The sequence below is a fragment of the Colobus angolensis genome, unplaced genomic scaffold, assembly GCF_000951035.1.
Source record: "Colobus angolensis palliatus isolate OR3802 unplaced genomic scaffold, Cang.pa_1.0 Scaffold354, whole genome shotgun sequence".
Lineage (NCBI taxonomy): Eukaryota > Metazoa > Chordata > Mammalia > Primates > Cercopithecidae > Colobus > Colobus angolensis.
Genome location: NW_012116866.1, coordinates 1,098,478 through 1,121,343, shown reverse-complemented (window position 1 = coordinate 1,121,343; position 22,866 = coordinate 1,098,478). Strand labels below are relative to the sequence as shown.

Sequence of the window (22,866 nt, the reverse complement as noted above, 5' to 3'; positions counted from 1 at the left end):
GGGTCCGTCAGCCCTGGTACCCCAGGTGATGGGAGTCACCTCCTGTCATCCATGCCTTCAAACCCCCTCCCCATTTTCATACCTTTATCTTTGAGTCCTGATGGTAGGAAATAGTTTCAATCCTTCCTTCCTTCCTTCCTTCCTTCCTTCCTTCCTTCCTTCCTTCCTTCCTTCCTTCCTTCCTTCCTTCCTTCCTTCCTTCTTTCCTTCCTTCATTCCTCCCTCCCTCCCTCCCTCCCTTCCTTTGATGGAGTTTTGCTCTTTTGCCCAGGCTGGAGTGAAATGGTGCAATCTCAGCTCACTGCAACCTCTAGCCCCTGGGTTGAAGTGATTCTCCTGCCTCAGCCTCCCAGGTAGCTGTGATTACTGGCGCCTGCCACCACGCCCAGCTAATTTTTATATTTTTAGTAGACAGGGTTTCGCCATGGTGGCCAAGTGGTCTCGAACCCCTGACCTCAGCTGATCCACCCACCTCAGCCTCCCAAAGTGCTAGGATTACAGGTGTGAGTCACTGAGCCCAGCCTGTTTTCTTTTGATTAGGTTAAATGTAAACACCTGCTGCCCTAGGGGGCTGCTCTGTCCCTTTCAGGTATCTTCATACAACTCTGTTGTTGTCCATCATGGGGCAACTTCATAGTTTTGTCCTTAGGGCACAGTCTTGTTTCCTACCTCACTGTCTCTCCCATGTACCTTTACCATATGTGGTGGCTTCCCCACTGTGCATGTGAGAAAACTGAGGTTGGATCACATGAGGCAGTGGTGCACTGAGGTATCACCTGTAGATAAGCTGCCCCGCCTCCGCTAAGCACATGAAAGCCAGGCTGGAGTAGCGTCTCCCTGAGGGAGTGCATGGGACCTCATGACTCACTTTGAAACTATATTCTGGATAATCTCCAGTGTGGTTTCACCCTCCTGCTGTCCCAGAAAAGAGACGGTCTAGCAGGTCTTTCCTAGATCTAACTCTTCTGATGCCAGGCTTGGGAAAATGGAGCCGCCCATCTTGTTTCCTGCACCCACACTTAGTGTCCGTTTCAGGGCCATGGCTGTGATTTGAATAATGCCTTTAATCACAGGGTTCATTTTACACCGTCTCAGACAGATGAATGCACATGAATAGCAATCAGCCTTTTTGTCATCTTGTTCTCTTGTGACAGTTCTCTGGTATCTTAATGCTACCACCACACTCAGATACATGCACACTTTCTCTCTCTCTCTCTCTCTCTCTGCTTATAGAATTGAGAGAGGTGAGAGTAGACATGCTATTGTGTAAATGCACAATTTTCTCCAAGGAAATGGAATACTTGGCAAATTTCACTGATCACCATCATGATTAGGTTAAGAACTAGAGCTCTTTGCCAAGTAGCTGTAGGTGTAGAGACAGCCACAGCCTGTGTTCAGCCATGAGGCAATGGTACCATGTACAGCCTGACATTGCCCACTGATTCGTTGGTGCTCATGCCAGGCTAGTGGGTAAAAACGTTGAATAGTCCTCTCCTCCCACAATTAGCTTGTTGATTTTCACTGGGTCAGTGTGACAAGCTGGGAGGAACCCTCAGCCCATTTGAGAAGACCTGGGTTTCAGTCCTGGCTCTACCCTTCCTTGACTGTGGTTCTAAGCATGTTATTTTGCCTCTCTCAGCTTCAACTGTGAAGAGTTCAATTAGGTGATCACTTTAGCTTTTCTAGCTCAAATACTCTGTGCCAGCTCTGGAACCATGCTTTTTGGTATTTGTGTGTATATATAGGTCACCTGCATGTATTTAGGTCTTTGAGAACCTACTGGACTACCAACAACAACAACAACAAACCACAAAAACAAAACAAAACAAAAGAATAAAAACAGCCTCTGGAGTCTGAGTGGATCACTATGTTGTTGTTTCCCAATCTTCTAGGGCAGGAGGGGGACCCTCTGAGGTCCAACATCTCTGAGGCAGCCATCCAGCCACCTCTTTCTCCAGCCTTTTTGTAACTGGTGAATGGTGATGTGTTTGCTGGCTGAGAACTGTGCTTACAGTGAGTCTCTGCCCTCCCGTGAACTTTTTAAGGGCAGGAGCCATCTTTGTAAGCCCAGCACTTGCCTGGGCACCAAACATATGTATTATGTTTTCAGTAATTGTGGCTATTCGCTAGCTGCATGATTGAATATTATTTGTGTGTAGTAATGTCATTAAATTATGAAAAAATAAGTACTTAGCAATTGGATCAAATGAAGTCTAGTTTGTTACCTTTATCATATTGTCCTTCCTCTTTTTCTTCCTGTCAATCTACCAGTTTAAAAGAAAGAAAGAAAAAAAAACAAGGAAGAGATCCTTTCTCAAATATAGGAAGGCTTCCATAAAAATTGCTAATTCTATGGCATTAATTGTAGGATTTGCTCAGGTGACTGTAATCTTCAGGTGTAGATTATACTAGTGTAGGCAGTGGCCAGATATAATCAACTCTCATTGAGATGTAAAAAACATCTTTTTGTTTGTAATAACAAATATCTAAAAATGCTGTCATCTTGAACTGATGCCAATAGATGATGAATTTCAAATTCTTTACGAATCTTAGGTTGAATTTGTGATGTAAACCCAGTTACTAAGATAATTAGCTGTATTTTGATGTCTCTCAACCAGTACATGTTCTTCAACTCGCATCTAGGCTCAAGTAATTATCTTTTCCATGTATATATAATGATTAGTTATTATAATACTGGAATCACACTATAGCACCATTTGCTAGGGAGTGGAATCCTGCATAAGAAAGACTAGTCTTGAACTTCATCCAAGGGATTTTTCTAATAAAGGACCCAAAAGGCTTCAGTTTTATATGGTTTCTCTTATGAACCAATAACTTTGTTGGGATCCCCTAAGGCAACATTCTAAAAAGGCGCCATCATTTTCATTAATTCACTGTGTGTCTACCATGTTCAAGAATCTGCATAGGTTATATAAGGATATTAGATATGAACTCTTCCCTGCAAAATTATTCTTTGTCACTGTATGCTCACATAGATCTATTACAGGTTTTATAAAATTTGCGTTGCAGTTATTTATCTCTTTCCCCCATAGGTTGTTAGCTTTAGGGGGCAGGGACCATGTCTTCCCTCAAATCTTATTTCATCTGTTTGGAAAAGTAGAAGACCAGAGGGAGCAAACCGATGTAAGTAATTACACACTAAGGTGATAATGAGAACAGCTAATAGTAATAGCTAACACTGATATTGAGTACCTGCTATTGCCCAGGCCTTGTTTGATGCATGTTTACACTTAACAAATCCTACAACTGTCCTGTTAGGTAGATACCATTCTTATGATTGTTCAAAAGCAGATTGAGCAACTTGCCTGAATCTCAGATCCTATCAGTGGTGAAGTCAAGGTTCGAACCTTGTCTTACTTAAATTCCAAGCAGGTTCTTTCCACTGCTCTGTTGCTGTGTGTGTGACTGATCTTTTTGGACCCTTTTGGATAATAACCACTCTATAGGAAATGCCTAATTAATTAAGCCAGAGTCTTTAACTCCTAACCTATACTCTGTCATGGGTGCATTACATCACAGGGAAACTATGTTCCTGCCCAAACAGTAGTGCTGGTTACTATGGAAACATAGAAGTCAGATCGAATTAAGAAAAGGAGGCACTCAGAATTATAGAACCAGAATTTAGCCAAAGAGGAGTAAAGGAGACTTAAAAAATGATTTAGCCTGATCCTCTAATTGATTAGATGTAGCAACAGAGGATAAGAGAAGTCCAGTGACTGTCCCTAAGTACCCCCAGGTAGTTACTGACATCCAGGGTGTGAATCTAGGCCCTAAACTTCATCCAGTCTTCTTTCCACCATATTGTGTTTCTTGGCCATCTTTATTTTCTGCTACTTTAAAAACAGGCCTATTAAGAATTGTGCACATCGTGGGAGGATTTATTACTGCTTCAATTTTGAAATGCACGTTCCTATATCCATAGGTTATACCTGAAGGAGAGAGATAGCTTTATTTTCAGTGTAATCCCATTCTATCTAGAAGCATGGAGAAGTTGTCAAACTGAGTTTATATGGCCTTTGCAATTTTTTTTTAAGTCACCACTGCTATTAGGTGCTTGAATAATGCTGCATGAATAATTGTGAAGCTTGCAGGCTTTGTGATATGCCTACTGATAATTTCTAGTAGGGATAGGAAATGAATGTCAGTACAAATTTCTCCTCTACTTTAGCATTCCTGAGGAAGGGCTTCAGAGATGCCATATCCATTTCTGCATGTCAAAAGGAGAAAGGACCACTGTGATAATTTTTCCTGACTCTGTTTTCTCTTCTTGGCACGGTTCCAGGAAGACCTACCTCTAAACCAGTTCCCATATAACATTCCTTGCCAGGAGCTTTTAGAATGGCAAAGTGGCTGTGAATTTCCATGGAGGACTTGACATTTACACTCAGCAGATATAGGAAATAGAAGGTGCTATATCAAAGTTGCACTTACCCCATTCAGTGGTCTTACAAAAGCATACAGAGCAAGCCCTTTATCCCTTTCCTCTGTGGAAAGCAAAGAACTTCCTGGTAGTGGACAGATTTCATCATTTGGAGTTGCAGACTACCTGCAGACTGCACGTAGAAGAGTTGGATTTTATTTATCACTGGACTAGGTGGCCTTGGAGGGAAATAAGTCAACTTCTCTGAGCCTCAGTGGTCACCTTTAAGGTGGAGACTAATTTTAGTAATTTGAAAGCGTTATGTAGAAGTTCTTTCCCTAAATGGAGGAAAGGACTTTTTTCCCCATATCAACTATGAGAATGAAAAACGAAGCAGATACAGATGACTTTCCTATATCTTTGCTATCTCACCTTCTCACTTTCTGTGTTAGTCTAGGTCCTCTGAGAAGGTGATGCCAAGACACTGTTAAATGCCTGTGGGAGAAAATGGGGAAGCATCTGAGAAAGGCTGGGAGAGCTGTCAGGCTGCAGGGAGGCCTGCCCCTGAGTGCAAGAAAGAGGGGAGGAAGGAAGGAAGGAAGGAAGGTTAGCAAAAGGCTCTTAGACTGCAGTGCGGTCTGAGAAAGGCTTGGCAAGGCTTCAGGGTGTCCAGAAGCCAAAGTTGTCTGTCCGGATCCCCACATCTCCCAGGGGCAGGCCTGCGTTAGTATCCCTCCATTCTCAGTCACTGGCTGGATCAGTCTGTGGAAAGCATAGCTCCTGAACCAACATGATAATGAATTTCAGAGTACAGCAGCTGGGGCCCTTGGGTGCACCTCCCTGTGACTGGAGGTCTGTGGTGTATACTCTATGATCACACCTTCCTTTGTCACTCCAGAAAATGTTTACTAACCAAGATATGAAGTTGAGCCTTCCTTCAAGTTAAGCTACTCCCTCTATCTCACTGACTTTTAAAAATACCCTGGAGTAAGGAATTCATAAACAAAGAGAAGAGGGGAAGGGAGGAGATGGCACAGAAAGAGAGACAGGTTAAAAAACTCTAGTTTAGAGACCTCCTAAAAGGCTCAGCAGTACCATGAATGTCCTTGGCAGGTATGGAGGGCACAGGAATAAGAGAAAGGAGTTACACATATCCACATACAGAGTTGGGGCGTGGCAGAATGCCAGGCAGTTGCCCCTAGGACTAATTAATCTGCTCCACCAGGCACTCCCCTCCCCACTCATAATTTTATCTCCATTTACTTTATTTCTGGAGTGAGTGAAGAGGCCAATCTTTGTCTCCTTGAGCACTTAGCGTATTGGCCTCATCACTGCTGCTGCTGCTGCTGTTAGTACTCCTGCTCCGGTGGGAGCCCTGCCTGAGCCTGCACTTGTGGTGGAAGGAGGCTGAAGACCAGCCCTGTTGGTGCCCAGTCCTGCGGCTCCCTTGGGCTGTTTGCAGTAAATAAGCCTGTGAAGGTCCCCCTTTCCCCAGAAGGCACTCAGAGAGGTGCTGACAGCTTTAGAGGTGTGTGTCCCCTCCTTTCCTCCTCTCTTTCTCCTCCTCTTTCCTTCCATTGCCATCTCAACTGAAAATGTCCTCATTTCCTGGCATATCATGGAGACCACAGCTGATCCTGGACCACAGTAGCAAAACAGAAAATTTCCCTCACATAGCTACCAAGACTCCAAGTCTTTATTTTCAAGCATTTTTTTTTTTTTTAAAAAGGAAAAAAAAAAAGACTTCAAAGACAGTTAAACTGAGTTTGGCTGCAGTTATTGTTCAGTAATGCATCTCTGTCCTATCTATTTTTGGAACCAACTTTGATTTATGATCCCATAGGTCTGGGAAATTCATTTTTTTTTCCTGTTTTTCTTCTCATTTCAAAATTTTTTTTTCTAATTGTTTTTCCTTAGAAGAGTATTTCCATATAGAGAAGTGAGGAGGGGCTGGTTTGTTTGTGTTGTTTTGTTTTTTTCTTTGAAATACTTGCAAAATAGAGGCAATAAGAGACACAATTTCAGACCAAGAGAAAGGAAGAATCAAATTGTTCTTGAATTAAGATATTGGTGACAATCATAAAGTCACGTGAGATATGTGAAGCGGGGCCTCCCTCTAAGTTAAGCCATTCATCATATTGCATTGCCTATGAATTGTGCCAGAGTAGTGGAGTCAGCACTAGTCCAAACATCAGGAGAATTTGTTTTTACTCTTGGCTGGGCTACTAACAAGGGGTGACACCTTGCTTGAGTGACTACACTCCTCAGGGTATTATTTGAAAGAGGTACAGTGGGGTAGGGGTGGAGACCCTTTAGTTCTAAAGTTCTTAGACAATCATGCAGGCCTTGAGGAGATTGGGTTAAAAAGCTCCAACAGTGGCCGGGTGCGGTGGCTCATGCCTGTAATCCCAGCACTTTGGGAGGCCGAAGCAGGTGGATCACCTGAGCTTAGGAGTTCAAGACCAGCCTGACCAACATGGTGAAACCCCATCTCTACTAAATATACAAAAATTAGCTGGGCATGGTGACGCGTGCCTGTAGTCCCAGCTACTTGGGAGACTGAGGCAGGAGAATCGCTTGAACCCAGGAGGCAGAGGTTGCAGTGAGCCAAGATTATGCCACTGCACTCCAGCCTGGCGACAGAGCGAGACTCTGTCTCAAAAACAAACAAAGCTCCAACAGTATTTGCATTAGTTTCTTGAATAACCAAAACACTGGTGAGTCCCTGCTACTCCCCAAACCCATTGAGTTATCTTGATAATTTCCTGATCTCCTCATAGATTTAATATTTTTCATCCAAAGATGAAGGTCTGTAAAGTGACAGGACTAGATTTTAATGAGATCTTCAGAAAAAGAAAATAAGTAGGTTGGTGAAAAGATCTTTTTGGTTTTCCCCTTCTTCAGGACATTCTATATGGGTGCTGGGACCTCTTTTAAAAGTAAAGTATGTTTTGGCTTTTGTAGACCATGCCAATGCTCATTCTTATTAAATTAACCCAAGGGGCCCTGGGAACCTGGTTTCTTTGTCCTCCTATTCACATCTACCAGAGAAAGAAAATAGTTGTTCTGTATTATTTTGCCTCATTATTCTTTCCTTTTAATGAATGTCTTAGTTACATTCTATAGAATTGCCGAGAAGAGGCTTGCCTGGGTTAGCTTTGATAATGGAGGCGCATTGCAAGGCTTGGAGGAAACATGAGCTGGCGCCCAACTCATCCTCTCCCTCAGTGTTGCCGCCAGTGTGAGTGGAAATAGAGTCACCGGTCACAAAAACTGTCCACCGTTATGGGGCTCAGCCTAGACTCCACTTAGGATTTGATATTCCCCAGAGAGAGGAATCGATTGGGTAGAGTTGGGTCTTTTTACTGTAGAGCTCAGTGATTGAGCGGTTTAATGCCAGCCCCTTGCTGGCTCCCCATGGTCAGTCAGGTGGGGATCCCGACCCTAGACAGTCATGGCCAGGTTAGCACAGTTGGCTTCCTCAGACGTGTGCAGCATAAACCAAACCACCCTCATTCAGACCCTCTTTGGGGCTGCTTTCCTCAGAAGGGGACAGGGCATGTGGCTGGTTGGAGTTCACAGCCTCTTTGGTGTATTGGGTCACTGGCTCGATCACTTTGAAAATCACACCAGAGCTGCACGGACTTTTGGGAGCAGACTGCCCTGATGATGAGAGCATGAGAGAAGTAAAGATACATTCTCTCAGGAGCAAAGCACGTCTGCTGACGCCCCACCAAGTGTTTAAGCCACAGCAGCCACTTCCTGAGTACACTGAGGTGGGCCCTGGCCTGAGACAGTGAGACTTTGGTCAGTTGACTCTCTGAAATGTCAGGGGAGCTCCTTGTGCCAGGCCTGAGACTCCAGAGGAGTGTGTGATAAAACAAGCTCCAACAGTATTTGCATTACTGTTGCTGAGGATTTCAGTCCAGTCTTTCTTTGGTGTGTAGCAGTGGCTCTCAACCCTAGGGTCACATCACCACTTGAAATGTTTGTTAAAGCTACAAATTGTTGGGCCTTACCTCTGACCCACTGTATTCACATCTCTCAAGAGGTGGAGCCAAGGCAACTGTAGTTTTTTTTAAAAAAAAACAAAAAACAAACAAAAAAACATGATAGATATAGGAACCAGACTTTTACTTCTGGGAAGACCAAGTAGATGCACTTTACCCTATTCCTCCTGCTAAGTACAGCTGAAAACCCTAGACGTTATATATAAAAATCAGCATCCGAAGGTTCTGAGAGGTGGAGAGAGGGCAGCCTGGCTAGGAACCTAGGGACCCACAAACTGCATAGTTGTGAATTCCCTGGGTTTCTTTCACCTCATACATCCCAGATGCAGAGCTGAAGAAGCTGGCAACTCACACATGCCAGCAGGAACAGGCATAAAAGCCCCAACAAAAGCCTGCTCTCTCCAGCCAAAGAGGAGAAAAGGGGCAGCACAACAAGGCAGAAAAGTATCCACAATAACCACCCTCTTCAAGCCAAACAATCCACGGAAGACCGGCCTAACCGCCACCCAGGCCCCTGTGACTGAGCTGGAGCCCAGGCTTCCACCCTTGTTGGGCTGTAATGAGGTGCCCCAACACCCCCTCCAGTGGTGCCACCAAAGGCTGAGAAGGGGTCCACGCCCTTCTTCCCTGCCAGCTGGTAACGAGTGTCCCACACCACCCTTCTTGCTCCCGTTTCCCGTGTGGTGTCTGTGGAGAAGCTACACTTCTACCACTGACCTGCAGTCATGAAGCCACTGACTGTGTGTGTTGTCAGTGGATGCCATGTGGGAACTCCAAGGCACCCCTACCCCTAATTGGAAGCCCAGTGGGGACCTAAAACTCCCGCCCACACCCAGCAGTAATGAGGAGCTTGCTTCCCCTGTGTATCAGCAGAGGCTGAGTGGGGACCTAGCCTTAACTCCCTTCTGGGGGTAATAAGGTGGCATCCTACTCCTTCCCCTGTTTAGTGTCGCAGTAAGACAGTGAATACAGAAAGTTTAAATAACATCTGGAGTCTTACAATACTCAAAATGTCTAGGCTTCAATTGAAAATCACTCACTTTACCAGGAATGAGGAAAATCTCAATTTCTATGAAGAAAAGACAATCAATTGGTGCTAACACCAAGATAACAGAGATGTTAGAATTATCTGACAAAGATTTTGAGAGAGCCATCACAAAAATGCTTCCACGAGCAGCTATAAAAACTTTTAAAACAAATGAAAAAGTAGTGTCTCAGCAAAGAAAAAGAAACAACTAAATAGAGATATTAGAACTGAAAAATACAATAGCTAAAATAGACTCAATAGATGGACTCCACAGCTTCATACACATTGCTAACTGCATTGAATTAAAAGTGCAGGTAGAATATGTGGTCATGGCTAGAGATGTGACTTAATTTAATATTTATGTTGTAAAGATTTTGCCCTGAGATCAAACCATCTTTTAAGCTTATTATTATATTTTGCTGTTTGAAGGATTACTATGGAGAACAATGATATTGGATGTTTACAATATGCATGCAGGTATTTGGACTTTAACTCTGAAAAATTTCAGTGCATCAGTTGGAAACCAGCCTAATGTGTGCTCATTATGAGGTCATTAAAAAAAAGTGCTATAAACCAATCTGCTGGGTTAGGAGGAGTGTCATGGCTGGAACATTAAAAGGCTGTGTCTCTATACCATGCTGATCAGGGATCCAGTTCATTTTACCAGGTTTTGGGGGTATCACTGTTAAGTAGAATACATACAAAGAAAATTCACTATGATAGCAGGTAGTCTGGAAAACTTGTCTAGTGAGAGATGTTTACAAAACCTGGGATTATTTAGTATAAAGATATTCTGGACTTGCTGTGTTTATGTATTTGAAGGGGTTCTTGCTTAGAAAAGAGATTAGTCTCCTGTGTTGCTCCAAATAGGTAGTTCATATATTAAAATTTTATAGGGTAGTCAGCAGCAATTATAGGAAGGTATCTTTTTAAAAAAATATTTAGTTTTTGGCTATAACTGAAGTTTTGTTGTCTGTAAAACAGTGTTTGATATTGGATGTTTTTAAACCAGTCTAAAATCCACCTCTATGGATTGTATTGGTATTGAATCAAAATCAAAAGCAGGAATTAAATGTGTGTGTGTGTGTGCGCACACACACGTGCACTTGTGGTGTTTGGGTAAAGCTGCTGACAATGCTTCTTCCTAATGTCACTGTAAGAGCCTGGACATGATCTCCACTAGTCCCAGGTGGGGGCCTAACAACCTCCAAAGCCCAGTATGTTTAGAGAGTGGCCACCTCTGAGAAATCCATGTAGCTAAAAGCATTCAATTAATCCACTGTATACCCTTTGCCCTTTCCCCCTTCTTGAGTCCTTCTTTCATAAACGAATGTGTTCTTTCCTAATTTTCCTGGACAGCAAAGTCTCTCTGACAAAGGCCGATGAAGGTAGAGCAGGATTCTCTGTCTCTGCACCTGGAGGTTGGACCTGTGGGGGTGTCGTTGGCCACTGGCCCTAATGTCCCCCAACAATGGGATGCTTCTCACCTCAGCAAGCACTGCAACTTTCCTCCAACTCCTCATCCCCAGCCTAGAGGGTCTCTTTTGTGTTCACCATAAGTTAGGTTTACAGCCAGAATGAATAGCCTCTTGGCGGTCACTCTGCAAATGTACCAATTAACCTACCTGGCTTATCTGGAGCTCCACACTACACCACCACTTCACCCTCTGTATTCCCTGAGGCCTTCTTGGCTTCTGCCTACCCTCTGAGCTCTGGAGAGACATTCTCCTAAAGTGCTTGGAGGAAACTGATGAGACTAAACACTTGACATTTTCTACTCATCCTTTTGGAGCAATCAACTCCAGGCCTCTTAGAGGGAAAAAGTCAGATCAGGAGCAAAATGCATGTGTTTGCATAAGTATGGATAGCTCAGTGTGTGCCCTGGTTCTGTAACTGAGGACAAGCCTAACTTATTCATTTACAGCTTCTTTTATTGCAGAAAAAGGAATGGACATGGGATGAGAGCAAGATGCTGGTGATGCAGGACCCCATCTACAGGTAAGATATCACTGAGCCCCAGAGTCCCCCTGCCCTCTCCTACAGCCAACCCTGTCAGGCTGGTGGATCCAGGCAAATTTAAATAAACTTCTGTGCTTTTCCCTCCTGAGACCTGTTGCTTCCATTAGATGCGAGTACAAGAAGTAAATCTGCCTTATCATTCTGGTCATGCTTGATTGCATTAAGGAAGCTATGGAGTATTTCTGCTTGATGTTTAATTTAAAGCTCTCGGTTGTAATTGGAGACATTTTAAATTTGTGCTAGTGTTGTCCTAACTGAAATTCTAAAATTGCATATATATTGATCGAAATAAGAAAACTGGGTTATTCCATCACCCTATGCTAACAATTTCCCACAGTTATCTCTTCCACCTCTCTGCCCCTTCAGAAATTGAGCATAGTAATAAGGGCTTTGTGATCATGCAGGAAATTGAAAGTCACAGATGTATCTCCAGGTCTGAATGCTTTTGTATCCCCAAAATTTGTATGTTGAAATCCTAACCCCCAAGATAGATGGAATTAGGAGTTCAGACCTTTGGAGGTGATTAAGTCATGAAGGTGGAGCCCTTATGTTTGGGATTAGTGACCTTACATTATAAAAAGAGGCACCAGAAAACTAGCTAACCCCATGGTGATGTCCTTCCCCTATGGGAAGACACAGCTAGAAGGCGAGCCCTCACTAGATGCCAAGTCTGCCAGCACCTTAATCTTAAACTTCCCAGCCTCCAGGACTGTGAAAAATAAACTTATTTATAAGCCAGCCAGTTTCTGGTATTTTATTATAGTAGACCAAACTGAGACACACCCAGAAATTGCTTTTACAAGGAGACTGGTGTGATTCCTCTAGAGATTAGATGGCTGCCAGCCATGTGTATTGTCCTGGGCAGAAGAATATCATATAGCAAGAACATATAGAAAGCCAGGCTCTCCCAGGAACCATGGCAGGAGCTCGAGTCGTGGGTGTCATTCTTGTGTCCTGGATCTCTGCAGACCAAGCCCCACCTCCTTCCTGTTTTCCTTATTGGGAGAATGGCCATTTCTTTAGGAATTTGGGGACCTAGATTTAGGTTTTGATTTTGTCTGCTTTCAAATTATTGCCACGCTTTTGTTGATAAAGTGGATAAGTGTTGGAACTCAACGTATGAAGTTGGCAGCATGGTGGCCCTGCCTTTTAAAGAGCAGATGCTTGTGAAATGGAATGTCCATTCCTCCAAACAATGTGCAGGTGTGAAATACTCATGCCAGGTACTGTGCTAGGTAATTTTATAGATTACTAAACTAAATGAGTTGCAGTCCCTTGTTCTCAGGGAGTTTTAGACTAGTGGGAAATGGACAAGTCACTGAGGTATAAGATAGTATGTCTGACAAAATGAATTTCTCCCTCTGTGTTCCTGTAGTACTGTTTAATGTTTTTTGAAATAGTTGTTATAGTGTTTCTGTTACTTTCTTAAAAAACAAATGTCAGTTTTTTGCCACTAGCCTGTTAGGTTCTTGAGAGAAAAATCTATGCCCTTCTGCTCACTTTTGTATATCTAGCGCCACACCTGTGTCTGGCCCAAATGAAGCACTTAATATATGTGCAATGGGTGAATGGATAAATGCATTGAATTAATATCTGAAAATTAACGTAAGTGTTATGGTGATTCACCGAAGGGAACAATTATCTTCTACTTGAGTGATGAGAAAAGGCTTTAAGAAACAGATTACATCAGAAGCTGCCTTGAAGAATGTGAATGGACAGGCCTCTATGATATGCATTTTGTAAAAGGAAGAGTTTCTTGGCTTTATTTTTTTAATGCTGGCACCATATATGGAAAAAAGTGACCTCCTTATGGATGCTGATTATGAGTCTGAGTTCTGCCTTTTGCTGGTTGAAAGAAAGGACTTTCCCCAAAGTTTTCACGTATCCCAAGTAAGCTGCTGACTTTGCTTATTTTTAACAGCTTCATTGAGGTATAATTGGCATGCAAAAATCAAACATATTTAAAGTTGAATAATTTGGTGAATAACTCTCAGTCAAGATGGTGAACATATCTATCACCTCAAAAGTTTCCTTGTGCTTTTTTGTAACCCTTCCCTCTTCATTTCTCTCCCATTTCATCCCCAATCTCAGTCTCCACATTCCCAAGCTACCACTGATCTCCTTTCTGTTATTGATGAGTTTGCTTTTTCTAGAATTTTGTATAAATAGAATCAACAGTATATCCTCTTTTTTGGGAGGAGCTGGCTTCTTCCACTCAGCATAATTTATTTTGAGATTCATTCTTTGTCATTGCATGTATCAGCAGTTCATCCCTTGTTATTACGGAACAGTGATCTGTTTTATAGGTATATCACAGCTTGCCTAGCCATTCATGTGTTCATGGACATTTTGATGGCTTCCGGTTTGGGGTTATTACTATTAAAGCATCTCTGAATGTTCGTGTAATGAACATTTGTTCATTATGTTCAAGTCTTTGCGTGGACATACGCTTTTATTTTTCTTGGGTAAATACCCAGGAACAGAATGGCTGTGTCATATGGTAGGTATACATTTAACTTTTAAAGAAATTGCCAGATTGCTTTCTAAAGGGATACCATCGGTGATGTACAAGAGTCCCAATTCCTCCATATCTGCCAACATCCAGAATTGTCAGTCCTTTTAATTTTAGCCCTTCCAATATGTGTTTATTAATATCTCATTGTGGTTTTAATTTACATTTTCCTAATGACTAATATTAAATATCATCTTTTTGTTTGTTTTGAGACAGGGTCTTACTCTGTCACCCAAGCTAGAGTACCAGTGATGTAATCACAGCTCACTGCAGCCTCAACCTTCTGGGCTCAAGCAATTCCCTCACCTCAGCCTACTGAGTAGCTGGGACTACAGATGTATACCATCACACCTAGCTAATTTTTAAATTTTTTGTAGAGACAGGGTCTCACTATGTTACCCAGGCTGGTCTTGAACTGTTGAGCTCAAGTGAACCTTCCACCTCAACCTCCCATAGTGCTGGAATTATAGACATGAGCAACTGCAATCAGCCTTCTCTTGATCTTACATGGCATTTGTATATATATATTTTAAGCATCTGTTCAAATCTTTAGCCCATTTTGTTTTCATAATCCTGAAAGTTCTTTATAAATTATGGATATAATACTTTTTATCAAATATATGATTTACAAACATTTCCTCCAAGTCTGGCTTGTCTTTTTTTTTTTTTTTTTTTTTTTTTTAGTAGTGTCTTTTAAAGAGCAAAAGTTTTAAATTCTGATGGAGTCTGGTTTGTCAATTTTTAAAATTTTATTGATTGTGCTTTTGGTGTCACAGCTAAGAAATCTGTATGTAACTCAAGGTCATAAAGATTTTTCTGTTCTCTTCTAAAGCATGAAGTTTAAATTTAGGTTTTATGTTTATGTGTATGATCCAATTTGATTCAATTTTTTATATGGTATGAGGAATGGATTAAAGTTCTCCTTCTCCTCCTCCCCCTCTTCCTTCTCTTCTTCCTTCTCCCTGTTCCTCTCTCTTTCCCTCCCTCTCTGCAAATGGATGTCCAGTTGTTCTAGCCCTATTTGTTGAAAAGACTGTTCTTTCTTCACTATAGTGCCTTTACTAAACATCAGTTATCCATATCTGTGAAGTTTATTTCTGGACTCTTTATTCTGTTCTATTTGTCTAATTGTCTGTCTTGACACTAGTACCATGCTGTCTTGATTACCATAGTTTAATAATTCTTGAAATCAGGTAGTAATAGTCTTTTTTTCTTTTTTAAAAAAGAAGTTTTTATTCAATTAGTATTAGTATAATATGTCTTTTCCCATCCATTCGCTTTTAAGAAGAAATATTAGGGGGGACGGGGGAAACCAAATACATTTTAAATGTTAAATGAATTTTTCTTTGGCCTCAAAACTGACACAGTAGGCTCTCTGATTGTTGATAGTCTTGTGGATGTCTTTCTAGTCTATCAAAATTTAGCAACTTGTGTTTAAAAACAAAGAAATAAACTTTAGCCACCGTGTTTTCAGTGTCCTGGGTACTTTTTAAAATATATTAAATCGTGATGTTTTGGTCTGTGTACATGTGAATTTTTATATCTGTGTGTGTGTGTGTGTGTGTGTGTGTCTGTGTGTGTGTGTGTGTGTATGAGGACTTTTTTCTAAAATATGTATGGTCCATTTTATCATGAACAAGGATATTTATTATCATGATAATATGGTAACATTTACAAACGAGCTTTTCATGGATGCAGTTATTTTTCTGCCCTTAAGGGACCACTCTGGTTTGATTCACTAGCTGTGCTGAAGAATACATATAATTGTTTATGGCTTCATGAAACACTGGCTTACTGAAGTGTTCACTTTAGACGAATGAATTTTTTATTTTTTATTAAGTCAAAATTTTTATTTAAATTGTTTGCATTATTCACATAGAATAACAGAATCGTGTATTTTTTAATTGTGGTGAAATAAATATATGTAACATAAATTTTGCCATTTTAACCATTTTTTAAGTGTACAAATCAGTGGCATTAATTACATTGATAGTCCTATGCACCCATCGCCACTATCTGTTTCCAAAACTTTTTTTATCACTCCAAACAGAAACTCCATGCCCATTAAGCAGTAACTTCCCATCACCCCCTTCTCTTAGCCTCGGTCACCTCTAACATCATGGAATCTTAAGAAGTTAACAACACTATAGTGGACATCTGAACCAATTTCTCTTTTTTTTTTTCAGTTTATCCTTTATTACAGTATACCTCTTTATCACAGGAAGTGATTCACTATTACAGTGTTCTTCATTAAGCAAAAGTAAATTTTTTATGTATATAATTGTTTTCCATTTATCCTAGCTCTTATCTCTGGAGCCACAAATACATAGATCTTATTTCTCTTTTAAGTTAACCCAAGTTCTTGAAGCCATTCTTACTGTATTTTTCTAGACTTATTAATTTCATAAAACAGTATTTCCTCTTTAAAATGTTAGAGTTTAATAGAATATCCCAGATATTCTGTCTTACCAGTGTAAAATGTGGAAGACATATTTTTACCCCCACAATATGAAGTTGTACATTCATGTTGTATGAATTAGATCCAGTGTCATTTATTTGTTTAGCAAACTGTGTTTGATCCTAGGTCATAATGGAATTGTAGTTCAGACTCCTTGGGATGTTAACAGTAATTGCTTTTAATTCAGGTTTTACTCATTCTTTATTTCTATAGGTTTCTTTGTTTTTTAGCCTAAATATAAAACTTTACATATATTAATGTTAAATTAAATGTAATTGATTTGAGGCTGTTCTTCAGTTTTTGAATCCTTGTGAATCAGGATTTCAATCAGAGAAGCAGGATGACTGTGAGTGTACTGTAATAAGGAATTTGCTATAGGATTTAGACCTATACAATTTCAGTAGGAGCTGGGAAGTACAAGGTCTGGAAAGACTCAGAGAGCAATTATTAACCAACCCTGGTGTGGGTTGTGAGTCAGAATGTGCAGGAAGCCAGGCACATCCATGTGCTAGGTTACAACTGCAAAGTGGACAGGGCAGAAGTCTCCGGAAGGCTGTTCGTTCTTCGTGGCTACCACCTTTGAGTTTGCAGTGAAGTTTCTGACAGTGAGCCTGAGTTCACTGTTGTTCAGCAGGGCTGATTGTCATAAAGGAGAGCTCGATGCCAAGCTAGGTACAGGGGAAAGTGAGGACAAACTTTAAAAAAACAAAACAGCTCCCTGGCACCTTGACGTCCATTGTTTCCCACCTCTAGCCAGTTATGACCTCCAGCACATAATAGCTGCTGCTTCACTTCCACTTCCCAAATCTCCCACAGATTTTTCTTATGGGCAACCCTAAAATAGGAGAGGGAATGCTGAGACACATAGTTCTAGCCTAGGTGAGTTGACTCAGTGTAAAACCACCACATCAGGTTCTAGTAATAGGCTAACTCTCCCTCCGAGTTTTTCGCTAAGGGCAGCTTTAATAAGAGTAGTTTCATCAGTCAGTGTGGTGGCTCACACCTGTAATCTCAGCACTTTGGGCAGCTAAGTCAGGTGGATCACTTGAGGTCAGGAGTTCAAGACCAGCCTGGTCAAAGTGGTGAAACCCCATCTCTACTAATAATACAAAAATAAGCTGAGTGTGGTGGCAGGTGCCTGTTAATTCCAGCTACTAAGGAGACTGAGTCAAGAGAATTGCTTGAACCTGGGAGGCAGAGGCTGCAGTGAGCCAAGCCTGGGCAACAGAGTGAGAACCTGGGAGGCAGAGGCTACACTCCAGCCTGGGCAACAGAGTGAGACTTTGTCTCAAAAAAAAAAAAGGAAAAAGCATAGTTCATAGTTTCATCCAAGTCACTGATAAGGCTGTTGAATAGAACAGTGGTAGGCCTGGAAAATAGAGACTTTGTTTTTTTTCTCTTTTATTCATTTTGGATTTCCTTTTCTTTCTTAACTGCTTATTCTGCTCTTTCTGACTTCAAGGGCATGCTACCTAGAAAAAAATAAACTAAATAGTATTGGAGTATTTGTACTGTTACAGAAGTCACTGTGCTTTTGAGTTTCAGTTTTCCTGCTTTAGCGTCCCCTGTCCTAGTCTTCTTGGTGGACACTGATGGAATTAACATGTTTGACTAAATTAGTCCCTAGGCTGTTTATGTTCCTTGAAATGAGTGAGTAGACTAACAAACAAAAATCCTTTTTAAAACTAGAGGGAGTAAACTAATCTGACCTGAAGTCTTCAGGAGCCAGAATGGAAGTAATTCTCCAGTTATGAGTTTAAATGATCAAATTAGGCAGAGTCTCCATTAGGAGTTCCAGCCAGTCTCCAGAAATGGTATCAGTTAACATCCAAATAATGACATGATTAAGAATTAGAAGTCTATTCTAACTTTGGCTTTCTACATTGATCTGTTCTGATTTTGAGCAAGTCAAAGATAAATTATTCAGGGCTAACTAGAGAAGGGAAGAAGGGTTGCGTGGAGAGGTAATGTGCTTTGTTGTTCATTGTAGTAGGCACTAGGGGAAATGCTGGTATATCAGCCTGGGTCCAATTAAGAGACAGAAACCACACAGTGATTTAAACAGAAGAAATTTATTATAAAGAGCTATTAAACTATAACAAAAGAGTACCTACAAAGTGTAAACAGGAGAGTACGCAAGGCAGCACAAACTTGGAAGGTAGATCCCTTCCCAAGATGCCCTTCAGACATTAATGTAGAAGGTATGATTACAGCTACTGATGGTAGAGAAATTCACTGGATTGCCTATGTCAGAGCTGGTCCCAACTGCAGGGAGAACAGAAAGCAATCCTCCAGGTCTTGGGTGCAGGTGGTCTGCCGCCAGTGGGTGGGCACACAGGTGGAGTTGGGGTATGGCTGTGGGTGAGAGACATAGAGTGTGCAATGCCTACATCAGGATAGCTGTGGAAAACAAACCTGGGTGGCAGGAGGAAGGCTAGCAGAGAGAGTTAGAGCATCACTGTGCACAGGAGGCCCAGAACACCTAGTATGTGCTTTAGGAGAGCTGTGGGGAGGTGATCACTAGGCTGGACTGGTGCTGAGTTCACTGAGGGACATGTGTTCTGGGCATGCATACCACTGGATGTCCTCATATCCACACCACTGATGGGCTGTATAGCAGTCGGACTAAGAGAAGCCCTTTCATTCTGCAGTGTTTCTCCTCCATTCTGCAGAGGAATCTTACCATCATGCTGCTGTACAGGAGATGTACTTAAAGGAATTCCGTCTATTACCACAGAGCTTGTATTGAAAGGTAAATTTGGAGTTGAGTAGCAATGCATTGGTACAGGTGGTTACTAGAACACAGTCCTACTCTCAAGGAATATGGTCAGATAGAACTTGGCATGCATTACTTCAGTTAATCCCAACAACCCTGAGTGGTAGAATGGTAGAATCTATCATTCTCATTCTTAACACAGAAATTAAGCTTCAGTGATATTGGGCAGTCTCCCCACGGTCACACAGCTGCTGTGTTGTTAGAGAGCTGTCTGGCACTCACACTTTTGCCCATTTTGCCCTCTGTACTCACACATTTTGCCCTCTGTACTCAGTGCTATCCACCTGTAAAGGTGCCTCATTCATAAGCTTGCATGTTCTGTTTTTGTTATAAAAATTATATATGAAAATACAGGACAAACTATATTTTAAGGTAAATGGGGATTTGATAGAGCATTCTGTGATATTTGGAATTTCTTGGGAAATCAGGACACCCATGTAGTATATTTCACTTAGTTAACGATCAAGAGTTTAAATGATCAAGATGAGCAAGATTTAGGGAAGATGGGTATGCTGAGATTCAGGAACCACATCGAACTACAAGCAAGGTAAACAAGAAATCAGTTCTTAAACTCTAGACTCAGTAATGAAATGACAGAATGTTAAAGACAAAGATTTTAAAACAGCTGAAGGGGAAAAATGTAGTCTACAAAGACAATTTTTTGATGGCAAAAAAATGTAAGACAGAAGACAGTAAATTATCTTTAAGAATAAGCTTAGAAAGAACTCCTTAAATACCTTTTTATTACGGAAGTAAGGTAGAAGAAATCCTGAGCATCTTTTGTAAAGACTTGGAAATAAATGAAAAGGGCATCCATCCTTACAGGAGAATGAGTAGTTCAGAGTACAGACAGAAGAAAGACTTGCATTTATCAGATGGAAGAGGTGGTGACTCCTGCAGAGCAGTTTCAGTAGAGAGGTGGGGACAGCTGTTTAGTTACTTGGTAGTGAAAGAAAGGAGAACCATGGTATGATGAATTACAACTTAACAGTGAGATCAAATAAATATATATTTTAAAAAGAGGAGCCAGTAGGATGATGAAAAGGTCCTATGGGGATAAAGATGGAAGGTTTTTAAAGTATGTGTAATTTTAAGCATTATTATTTCTTCAAAATGTGCTTATGTACAATCCTGACCTGGGATACATAAGTAGAATCATAATTATGATATAAGGGAAATGCTAAAATAATTTAGTCACTGTATTGTTTGTGGAGCCAAAAAACACTCCCAAGATTTAAGGAGTCTTAAAGATACCTCTCCAAAGTCCATGCTGTCCCTCCAAAATCAGAGACCCCCCAGACAGAGATTACTCTATATCTTCCCTTCCTCCACATCTTCACATGCCCCAAGCTCCAACTCAAATCCTGGAATGCATTCCCTTTTCTCCATTCCCGTTAGACTCTGGAAGGGGTCCAAGGCACAAAGGGTCATAAAAAAAATCAGAGAAGGAGGTGTACCCTGTTCTTTGCTTATGATACATACATGTCTCTTTTGCTCTCTGTATGGTTTATAAGTGATGGAGTGACATCTGCCCTTCCCGTACTGTTTCTGTAAGGATGAGTGTTTTCTCTTCCTTCAGCCTCCCATTGCCTAAGGTTTTTGAGCAGCCTCTGCTAAACTGAGAAAACTGATCATCAGGGATGCGGAGGCAGCGCAGCCTATAGATCTCTTTCTAACTTCTCATATCATTTCTGGGTCAGCCCATCTGGCGGATATGAGTGTCCATCACTCTAGTCATGAGTCATGTTTCATGTAGAGTTGATGTTTTTATTTCCTCCAGCTTCAAAACCTTTCATTGCTACTGCCTTTTCATACATATGCATGAGTAGGAATTACCCAATTTTATGCATGGAGAATCTTATGAACTAAGAAGGAGAAGGAAATACCATTCATGCTGTCTGGCTTCTGTTAGTTCCCAGGGCTACTTAGCAATCCCTTATTCACCCTGGTAGATGATAAGACCCATCATAATGCCCTTCTTACCTTCTGCCTATCAACCTTGTATACCCTCACTTTCCATAGCTGACCCCCAACACCTCTCTGAGATTCCTCAGCTGTCCTCTCCTCCCTTAGAATCTCTTAGTGTCACTGCCAACTGTCTTTCTGTTCACTGCCTCTCTCTCTCTTCTGGACCCATCTTCACTTGTTTCTTCAGCACCTTGAGCTGTGAACTATGCTCTGTCTCTCTGTCTTCCTGGACACCCTCTTTCTCCCTACAAATATGTTCAGCTCTCTCCTATCCTTTTTTTAATCCTGCTAAGCCCACCCAAGAGCCCGTCTTCTGTTAACCCTCCCTTTCTTCCAAAGCCCTGGGTATGTCTTTGTCAGGGCCACCATCTTGCAGGTCCTCATGGCCTGGTGTTGCTTTCCACCACTTACTTCACAGAAATGGCTCCTTCCATGTTTACCCCTGCATGCCCCACACCTCCAAACACACCAGCACATTCTTCTGTTCTTCTGCATTGCCCTGCAGTATCATCTACCACTTCTCATTTCTCCTATTTCTGTTTTTCGCTTCCTTCTCTTTTGTTTGCTTTCAACCCTACATATTTATATATATTCTTTACCTTTCCTGAAGGGAAAATTCTGGGTTGTAGTGTTTATCCCTCCTTATAAGGTGCAAAAAGTCCCTTGTGCTTAGTGAGTCTCAGTAAATACCTACAATGGATGATGAGTCTCTAGCAAGGGATTGATGACTTATAAATCATTGAAGGCATGGTGGCTCCAAGTCATATGTACATATTAGCACATGTGTCCAAGACCTTTCTTTTTCTCTCTCCTTCTTTCTTTCACCCCTTTATTTCAAAAGTCATTGCATGCCTCTATGTAGAAAGCGCTTGGAATGCAAAAACAAACAGGATGTCCCCCATGTCCTCAAGGATCTCACTGTGACTTCTATTAAACTTTCCATGATGGTTTTTAGATAAATGTTCAGGGGACGATGAAGCGTAAGTTTTAAAATGACCAAATAATACGTAACTGTTACTAAAAATAAAGTAGTGAAGAGTTTTATAAAGAAAAGTGTCCGTTTTCTTTCTTCAACACCTATTCCTCCTAGTACTGCTCCATATGCAAATATATTGACACTCAGATATTCTTCCAAACTCTAATATTCTGCATTTAGTTCTAAATTATCCTGTTTTTCTCTCAGTAATATATCAAGAGCTTCCTCCCACATCTGTACTTGCAGTCTTCCCATGATGGCTTTGGCTCTGAAAGTTCCAAAGTGAAACAGATAGTTTAGGAAAACCAGTCTGGCTTGGAATGCAACTCATCCCAAATGGAAAGAAACTCCTGTCATTGAGATGCACTGAAGAGAGATTGCTTGGGGATCTGAGTGTAATGGGAAGAGTATCTGGGTCTGGCCAAACTAGGTGACAGCAGCAGAAATGCAAAGAAAGAAGTTAACCTGTGGGCTGTTTTAAGCATGGAGCATTCAGACTAGTGGTGTCTGAATATAGAGTAAATGAGGAAGGGAGAGGAGGTCCCAGTGATCTCAGGTTGAAGCTTCAGTGCTTTTACCTTTGCCCTTTCTGAGGGCTTTCTGCCTCTGCTGGCCTCCCACTGGATTTTAAATCCAGTCATCCTGAAAAATGGAAATTTGTGTCATGGTTACTCTTAGCATGAACTCCATGAAGGTGGGGACCATGCATGTTTTACTGTTGCATCCCAAGTGCCTACAA

The 22,866-nt window shown here is 41.4% G+C and overlaps 1 protein-coding gene across 2 annotated transcripts in view; it reads left to right on the top strand.

The window, feature by feature from the left end:
• The window catches only part of LOC105519593 (carboxyl-terminal PDZ ligand of neuronal nitric oxide synthase protein), a 320,959-nt gene that overhangs the window by 225,261 nt on the left and 72,832 nt on the right, over positions 1-22,866 (top strand). Inside the window, exon 4 of one of the 2 annotated variants that reach the window (XM_011952974.1) lies at positions 11,358-11,416. In XM_011952974.1, coding sequence (XP_011808364.1) covers positions 11,358-11,416 — 59 coding nt within the window. Of the gene's footprint in view, positions 1-11,342; positions 11,417-22,866 lie in introns of both variants that reach the window. The other variant, XM_011952973.1, reaches the window with a different exon arrangement.